Here is a 9340-nt window from a genome sequence, read left to right as displayed (position 1 = left end):
ACAACACGAGGAACGTTATTAAAGGATCATGGCATTAGGAAAGTTGAGAACCTGATGATGCAGGAACTTTTCCACTAGCACCAATTCCCCTTCTCAATGTAAACAGCGCTCAAGCAATCGGGAACCCAATCTGTACCAAGCAACAACTGACGGACTGCAGCTCACATGTGGACAGTATTCGCATAAACTCCTTGTATATCAACAGTACCTTAGGTTTTATATCACTGGATAAATTATTGATATTATCGTTGCAATCATTTTATACCCTAGATGGTTGACATTGTTTTTTTTATCTTAGAATATTTTTTGAGGAATTTTTAGTGTTTTTGCTTTTTGTCATTGAATTTGTTGATTCTGGTTGTGGTTGTTCTTGTCATAATATGACCGCCAAATAAACCAGAGTCATTCATGACCTGAGGACAGTCAGATGGATTCTCGGCCCCCATGTAATTCTAGCCCCAATCCAACAACACTTGGTTCTTATTACACAGCCCTGTGTTCAGAAAGAGTTCACTGAAGATAAGGGTGCTACAGCAAGTGTGGTGAAGAAAGGAGATCGTGCCACGTTTTTGATTGGAATAGTGTCTGGAGTCTTAAAGTCTTACATTCAAACAAACAGCCATCCAAGTGAGGTGTCAACGAAGTCCACACGGAAGAAGTACACACCAGCCTGTGTGATCCAAAGTTGAAAATAATAAAATCCAAATATGATTCAGGAAACATTATTGGAGCTTAAATTATGAACATCAAGTTTGTAGAGGGTTATGGAGGACAGTGGACACCTCAAATCCATGTATAGTGTGTGGTGAGATTGGGCCTCTAGTAGATCTCCTCTATTCACAGGGGAAGACTTGAACAGCTGTACTCACATAGAGAGATGATTGTAAACTTGATAATGGTAAATTGAAGCACCGTATAATATGATCCTTGGTCAGTTGACCTCGTTTTTGAGGTCAACCTGAATTTGCACTATTCTAAAATATTTATCAATTGATCCAAGACAGACGTTTCTTCACTGGCTTTTTAAATACATTTTATGTTATTTATTTCTTTTCATCTTTATATCATCCTCATTATTGTTATTTTCTTCTTTCTGTTTTGTTTTTTAAAATTGTTTGTTACATCTCCCAGGTTAGGAAGCACAGAAGGAGTGAATGCAGAGACAATAATTGCTACAATGGTTTACAGGGAATTGGGGCAGAGGAGGGGGGAGAGGTGAATTGGGGAGCAATCAGTGGATGTGGGGGTGGAATAAGCACTGGAGCTGACGTGATGATATATGCAAATGGAGGTGTAGACATATGAATATGATATGCAGGAAACTACTGAAAAACACACAAAAGAGAAACCAAACCTCACATATGGTTACCGAGGGTGAAGGAGGAAGAGTTTTTGCTTAGGAGGCATTGAGTTCATCTGTAATGAGGGTCGAATAATTTGGAGAGGGATAACAATAATGGTTGCACAATTGGAGCGCATTATCAATGGCACTGAATTATAGATGAAGAAGTTGTTGAATTGGGGCATGCTTTGTTGTGTATTTTTTTGCCAAAAATGAAAAGAAATTACATGAATATCAGTGAGTACAGAGAAAAATAAAATGTAAAATTGATTGTGGTAAAGATTGTACAAGTCTTCTTGATACAGTTGACTTTTTAATTGTGTGGTATATAGATGAAGTGCCAATAAAACTGTTAAATAGAAAAAAAGACAACTACCTTAGCTGTTTCATTTGCATACAGTGCTCAGATCCTATTATCTTCCTTATCTTCCTTCTTGTTGGTTGAGAATCAGATCCAAGGCAGTCCAAGAGAACAGCCATCCCTGAACTCCCCATCCTAGTCATTTGCTACCAGAGATTCTGATATCATGTTCTTCATAGAATGCAGTGCTCGAGTGTAACATTAACCCCTGTAGGAGGTACGCCACTGGGCAGTGATGATAATGCATGACTCAAATGGATGCTGCAGGGATTTCAGGCAACAAACAACATCACTATTTGTAAAAGAAACAGTGAAACTGGTGGAAGAAATACATTTCAAAATGAGCAGAGGAAACAGGGAGAGGGTAAGGATAAAGATAACCAGAACCTTTACTCCTTTGGAGGTTTCATTGTATGTTCTTCAGAGGATTCAAAGCTTAATTGTAGCATCACCCCTGTAGGAGGTAAGCTACTGGGCAACGATGATAATGCATGACCCAAAGTGATGTTGTGTAGACTTCACCTAACAAACAACATCAACCTTTATTATTAAAAAGTACAGAGAAATTGGGTGGCACAAGAGGGCAAGAATAACAAGGATGATAAAAATGTCCTGAGGTTCATTTGGAGTTTTCCTTGTAGGGTCTGTGGCCCCCGCCTCATGCATGGACCTTCTGAGATCTCAGTCACTGTCTGGAGAGAGAGGAGAGAAGAGTCAGGGCATCCTCAGAGCCAGGACGTCTGAGTGTCACCCCCAGACCACCTTGTCTCTGCTCACTTGGCCTATATTCCAAGACTTTTCTGTGGATACAGCAAAAATCGATGAGGCCTGGTATCATCCCAGTGGAGAAAGGTCAGGCTACACACACCAGGACCGACCTGGAAACACTGAGCACACAGATGCCTTACTAATCTATTCATCTTAAACCTGCCTCCAAGCACAGTTGTTGTGAAGAAAGCAGCCGATGGTGGGTAAGGGGGAAACTCCTAGACACGTGTGTGTCCATAAAGGCACACGGTCCTTGGACGTCAAGAGTCCTGAGCACCTGTTGTAAACTGATAGGTAGCTTAATAGGCACAGAGTGGGAACGAGGCCCAGAGAGACAATGAGGGGAATAAAGAAGCAAAATGCATTACCTGAAAGTTTCTGTCACTCACTCACTAGCTTCTCCCTTCCCCACCCACTCCCACACTGACATCTCAAACCACAGGAGACTCATACCAGACGAGGTACAGAGGGCCTGCTGCACTTCCTGCTGCTCTTGGGACGTGCTGGGCACAAAGCTGCAGGAGGGTGTGGGCTCTGGAGTGAAGAAGGCACTCGGAATTTCATTGGGATTCATTTCAGTCACAGTCAGTTGGTCGTTAAAGATGTATATGCTGGAGAAAGGAAGGGCCTCAGACAGCTGGACGCATGGACAACCCCATAGCCCTAGCAATCAACACACCCACACTGGACAACCACTTTCCTGCCATGCACGACTCCACCTGCCCCACAGACTCACATAGAATCTGCCTTTGCAGATCTGTCGGCCACCTTCACTAGGTGTATAGTTTTCCCCCACCTCATATAGAGTTTCATAGCTTCCTTCATCTGAAAACAGCCCAAGGGGTTGCTTATTCTAATCATAATTTCAGAGACAGACACAGAGTCACAGATAAGTCATGTAACTTGACTAAGATCACATGGCTAGTGAAGGCTGGAGTTAGGGGGAGAAATCACTATGCCACAGCCTACACTCTTAACCACTAGGCCGGTGTGCTCCTGGGGTCTACTGTTTGGAATTCTGCAAAACTGGGAAAATCCTGAGGAATCCCTGGTCACCATCCCAATCTTTGGCCATAGCCTTGGATGGGTGTTCCCTTTGGACCCCAAACAGCACTAACCTGGAATCGCAGCCAGTTGTCAAAAGGAAGGTCCGTTCGAAGGCACAGACATGGGCCTCACACATATTCTCTATTTCAAAGACAAAGCACAACAAAGCCAGTTAGGGTGTCCATGCTTCACACACACAACAATGATCTTTGTTTCTCATGGCACACTTAGGATGTCACACAGGGACAGCTATCCCTGCGAGTACTGGATAGTGTCAGCATTCAGGAGGGCAACAAGAGGTTCAATTTCTTCCAAATGATAAGTCCCCTACTCTCTGTCATGTCCTGTGACAATCTCTTCACAAGTGAATATGCCTCATTTTTCACAGTAGCCAAAGAGAGGGATATTACTAGTCTCATTTTGTAAATGAGGACAAGAGATTAAACGGGTGCCACAGCATGACAGAGTGGTGATCCAAGATGAGAGCCATGAAAGTTCATGTCCTGTGTCTCTTACACAGCGGTTCTCAACCTGTGGGTCTAAACCCCTTTGGGGGTCTTACGACCCTTTCACAGGGGTCACCCGGTTCATAACAGTTGCTAAATTACAATTATGAAGTAGTAACAGAAATAATTTTATGGTTGGGGTCACCGCAATATGAGGAACTGTATTAAAGGGTTGGGGCATTAGGAAGGTTGAGAACCACTGCTCTAACACCTAGGCTGTGGTAAGACAGGTAAGGAGTCATGGCTGTGGGTCAGTCAAATGTGAGCTGGGGTGGGGGTTGGACAGCATAAAGGAAAGGGAAGGGAAGGGAGGAGGGAAGTCTGTAGACCTCAGAGTGGGAACAGTAGGGAGCAAGAGGGAGAAACTTGACGCTCACCGTCCTTGAACTGTCCACGGACCGAAAAGCAGAGCATCTTCTTCTGAAACAGTAAAACAGTTCAGTTCAGGCTCCCAGGAACTCCGTACCTCTCCTACCCACCTCTCTCCTCTGGCCCCAAATCACAGCAGAAGCAGCAGCTCACCGTCTGGGCACCCACGTCTACCATGAAGGAGCTGAGGTCATGCTGGGTCTTGGGCAACACACTGAGGAAGTCAACAATCTCACTTTTTGTATGTTTCACCAACTGAACATACGGGCCTGTGGGCAAAGTCAAGAGATGGTCAAGGGCTGCCTCACTCACTGGGTCCCTATGATTTACCCTTTCACTCCTCCCGCCCCATCCTATCTTCAGTCTCACACACGTACCAATGTCTTTGAACTGCTTCATAGACTCACTGTCGTTGGAGTACTTGGCCAAGCTGATTCTAGGAAGAAAGCAGGACAAGGAGGTGCGGGACTGGTTAGTATGTGCTGGGGAAGCAGAGGTCCATGGCTGTCCTCTGGTCTGACATACTCACAGGGACGGACGCTCAGGGTTGAAGAGAGTAGTCAGTGAGAAGCAGGCATTGTCATGGTAAGCACTCAGGAGACCCTGTCGGTCCCCACCATCATAGATTCTGTAATACCTAAGGGAAGCAAAGGCCCCTTAGAGATGTAACAGACCCCCCTGCCCCTATCATAATCAGGCCTGTGTATTGGTAGATGGGTCCATCTCAATGTGTAAGCTGCTTCAGGACCAAGGGGTTCTTACTGCTTCAGGAACTTCCAGACGAGATTCTTCAGGGTCTGTATTCCAAAGACATTCCCCTGGAAAGGCAATGCTCCTAAGAATCTTAGCTGCCATCCTCTCCTCACCCACTACTCCAAGCCCTGCTTGGTGCTGCCTCCTCACCTTGCAGACTGGTAACTTCTTGTCATCCACAATGTCAGAGAAAACAGGTGAGGGCAACCCCTGACGATCCTGGAGGGGTGGGAAGGTGATGTCAGCAATGCTGACTGGGATGGGGGAACTTGAGGATCAGGGAAAAGGATGTGCACACTAAAGAGGGAAGGGTTAGAGGTCAGGGTAGGTGAAAAATAGTAATGGACCTTACAGATTCCATGGGCATGATTCTCGTGGGGTCTTCACCAGAGAGACCAAGTGCTCGTGGAGAATGGCAGAGAAAGTCCTTAGGCTTTAAAAGCTTCCCCACGGGCTTCCTTCCCAGGGAGATTGAGGCCCAATACAAACATTTAACCTGGGCAGGGTCTAGGGAACTCAGGGCAGGTTGTGGGTGGCATTATGTAGCAGGCAGAGGAATCAGGGAAAAAGAAATACACTCACCAGGCTTAATAACTTGGGGAACAATTGCAGGATGTCACTGTTAAATGTCAAGGCAAGAGAGAAAATCAGAGCTTGCCTGCTTGGTTGAAACAGGCACACCTGCCCAGGAATACAGATCTGTGTGTCTCAACTACTTTTCAATGTCACCGCCCCCCCCCCCATGGACCCTGGGCCCTCCACATAGACTCACACAGATAGAGAACTGGGGGATGCTAACTCCATGACCCTCTCTTCCCCAGGGTATCACAAGGCATAACTGACCTCATGTTGCTGGGCTTATCCGGAGAGATGGTGCACAGAGGCTTTCTGCCCACACAAATCTCTTCTGGCTCCAGCCCTTTCCCTGTGTCCATCTCCTCTTCAGCCTTCATGTGCAAGGAAAAGGAGGAAATATGAATCAGGGAGTGTGACCGAAGAGAACACTTTCCCCTTCAATTCCAGCATCTACCACAAAAAGCCTTATCACATGTCTTTTGTCACCACGCTAATGAGTCCTGCCTCCTTCCTTTCCCAGTGTGCTCTGGCGACTGCGGCTCACTTGACTTTCTACGAGGTTCCTGCTCTTGATGGTGGGGTCCTTCTGCCCAATGGTGGGCAGGCCAATCACCTGGCAGGGTCTAGTGTTGCTCAGGGTGAAGGACAAAAGCTATTGTGAGAGAAAAGGCTCCAAGAGGTGACATCTGGGACAAATCTGCCCTCCGCCCACTTGCCCTATCCCCACCACCACCCTCAGTACGAGCAAACCCCAAGGCCTCACTTCGGGCATGTTCTCCTCATGGATCTGAAGGGAGCAAGCCATGTCCTTTCTAACATTCAGTCCCGTTTCAGTAGCACGGTGCATCAGTCCTTCAAGAATAGGAAACGAGGGGTCAGGTGAATCAAAGGGTGCAGCTGAACCAGCCTAAGCACCAAAATTCCCTAAATTAACATCTCAATCATCCCTCCCACAAAGACCACTCTGCACTCAACTGCCCCAGAATGACTGCTGTCACACATACCAGGATCTGAGTGGAGTCTCAGAAGGTCATGAGCTTCCTGGCAGACCTCATCTCCTTTCATCTTGGTCACCTGCAGAGACAGAGATGGGGATTAGTGCATTAGGCCTCAGGTGGTAGGAGGGGAACCAACAATGGAAGAAGTGGTGGTGGGTCTGGGAATGGCCACACACCTCTGGAGTCGGCTTTACTTCTATTAGTTTCCCATCTTTTGACTCTTTCTGCGCAGACTGGGGCACAGTGGAGGGGATGTCAAAGAGAGGACTCTTTAAAGTGGACAAGCGGACAAGAGGATAAGAGACTTGAGTAAATACCAGGATGTTTGAAACCCAACATCAAGTAAGACACTCCCATCTTAGCCCACCCAATTGCTCCCAACTAGCCTTGACCATGCCCTGACACACACTATCCTCATCCCAAATATTGCTACTGAGAATCTTCAATGCAAGTTCAATGCTGGCACTCTCTTGCAAGAATTGGGCCTGTATTTTCTCACAGTGACATTCAGCGAGAGCTACTTGAGACCAGAATCCTTGCTCAGCATGGACCCTCCAATCGTCCTATACCCACTTGGTTCTCTCCCTGTGCCAGAGTGAAGGGGACATGGAATTGACCCTGGGACAAATTCAGTAGCCAATACCTGTCATATATCATTCCAAATGGAGTCTTGGAGCATTAGCAGGGATAGAAGAGGCCACTACCATGATAGAAATACAGAATGAAAATAGACCCAACCATGTGTTCCTTACACAGAGCTTTAAAAGTGCTTCCACTCTTAGACCAATGTCCATTATTTCTAACTTTTGTATCAGATGTGGGCATTATAAACACTCTTTCTGTATATTCTGAATTTTTCTTCCAAATAGTCAACTTCGAGTTTTGTAACATGCTACTCCTTTCCTAAGCTTCTGGGAGAGCCCTTTTCAGGCAGAACCTGTACTTATTCAAACCAGTCACACATGTGTAGAGTGCAGCTACTGTGTAGAGAGAAGCTACTGTGCAGAAAGCAGCTGCTGTGTTGAAAGCTACTACTCTGTTAAAAGCAGCTACTGTGTTGAAAGCAGCAGTACTGGAGATAAATGACAATTAATGGATATTTACCTTCAGAAAAATGAAGCAAGACCCTTATCTCAATCCATGCTCAAGAATAAACTCAAGGTAGATCACAAACCTTGAATTTAAAACCCAAACTATTAGGGCCATCAATGAGGGAATTGGGACCAACTTGAGAACTTTGGCACAAGGAATATATAGGCTATTAGAAATAGGGAAGTACACAAACACAGAGGAGGCACAAATTGACAAATGGGATATACTGAAGATAAAACACCTGTGTACATTGAAAGAATTCACCAAGAGAGTAATAAGAGAATCCACGGACTGGGAAAACATCTTTAGCAATGACACATCAGACAAAGGCATTATTACTAAAATCTACAATACTCTGCTAGCTTCCAAAAAGAAAAAAACTAATTGCCCAAGTGAGAGGTGGGCAAAGAACCTGAACAGAAGTTTCACAGGGGCAGAAATCCGAATGGCCAACAAACATATGAGAAAATGTTCCCAATCTTTAGCCATAAGAGAAATGCAAATTATAACAACAATGGGGTACCACCTATCACCCTCAAAGACAGCCCAATTCGAAAAAAAACAGAAAGCAACAAGTGCTGGAGGGGCTGTGGGGAGACAGGAACTCTCATCCACTGCTGGTGGACCTATAAGTATGTGCAGCCACTAGGGAAATCTATCTGGTGATATCTAAAACAGATGGAAATCGAGTTACCATATGACCCAGCCATCCCCCTACTGGGCATATACCCAGAAGAGGCAAGAAACAAACCAAGGCCAGATATCTGTGCTCCAAATGTTAATTGCGGCACAGTTCACAATTGCAAGGAGTTGGAAGCAACCCAAATTTCCATCAACTGACGAGTGGATTAAAAAGCTGTGCTATATACATAGAGTGGAGTACTACACATTGTTAAAAAGCAGTGATAAACGTATGAAGCATATTTCTGCATAGGAAGAACTGGAGGAAATCATGCTAAGCGAAGTAAGCCAAGCACAAAAGGCCAAGTACAACATGAGTCCACTGAGGTAAGCTTCTAAAAAAAATGCAAGAGGGGCATAGGGAAAAAGCTACTGTATACAAACATTCCTGGTGTGAGGACCAGGTAATATGGCAGGGACCAGACCAAATACAGGGATACACATGGTAGACAACAAAAAGGAGGTAGGGAAAGGAAAATAAATAACAATAAAAAATAAATGGGGCACAGGGCACTAACCCACCCAAGGGCAGGGTATTCTTTATATCTCCACAGGGAAAGAGGGACCAGACTTCAACCCAGTGCTCCAAGATGTGAATGCAACATGCCGGGCTGGAGTAGGGAACCTCAGTGGAGAGGTCTGGGAGGCCGGCCCCAATTCCAACTACTAAGTGGACACTTGCTCCTCCCCCCAGAAGAATTTATTTCAAAGGATGGCATTGAATCTACAGCTCCGGGAGAGGGACATATCTGATTGGAGCACACGGGAGCAGATGAAGGGGGAGGAGGAGAGAGTGGAGCACATCCTGGCCCACCAGGCTGTGAGGATGATGTTCCCAATTAGAGCA

General features: G+C 45.6%; 1 protein-coding gene across 1 annotated transcript in view; it reads right to left on the bottom strand.

The window, feature by feature from the left end:
* Window positions 1-2318: 2318 nt before the first annotated feature.
* LOC123521724 (nuclear RNA export factor 3-like) overlaps window positions 2319-9340 on the bottom strand; it is a 15409-nt gene continuing 8387 nt past the window's right edge. Inside the window, exons 4-16 of the mRNA XM_045290629.1 lie at window positions 6727-6796; window positions 6486-6574; window positions 5990-6093; window positions 5729-5765; window positions 5297-5365; window positions 5156-5211; window positions 4923-5030; window positions 4771-4829; window positions 4547-4662; window positions 4402-4444; window positions 3590-3659; window positions 2925-3082; window positions 2319-2395 (exon numbers count right to left, since the gene is read on the bottom strand). Coding sequence (XP_045146564.1) covers window positions 2385-2395; window positions 2925-3082; window positions 3590-3659; window positions 4402-4444; window positions 4547-4662; window positions 4771-4829; window positions 4923-5030; window positions 5156-5211; window positions 5297-5365; window positions 5729-5765; window positions 5990-6093; window positions 6486-6574; window positions 6727-6796 — 990 coding nt within the window. The 3' untranslated portion in view covers window positions 2319-2384. The remainder of the gene's footprint in view (window positions 2396-2924; window positions 3083-3589; window positions 3660-4401; window positions 4445-4546; window positions 4663-4770; window positions 4830-4922; window positions 5031-5155; window positions 5212-5296; window positions 5366-5728; window positions 5766-5989; window positions 6094-6485; window positions 6575-6726; window positions 6797-9340) is intronic.

Source organism: Echinops telfairi, unplaced genomic scaffold, assembly GCF_000313985.2.
Source record: "Echinops telfairi isolate 266 unplaced genomic scaffold, ASM31398v2 ScPeMD7_44;HRSCAF=162, whole genome shotgun sequence".
Classification (NCBI taxonomy): Eukaryota; Metazoa; Chordata; class Mammalia; order Afrosoricida; family Tenrecidae; genus Echinops; species Echinops telfairi.
Note: the sequence above shows the minus strand (reverse complement) of the source record. Positions and strands in the feature narration are given on the sequence as shown.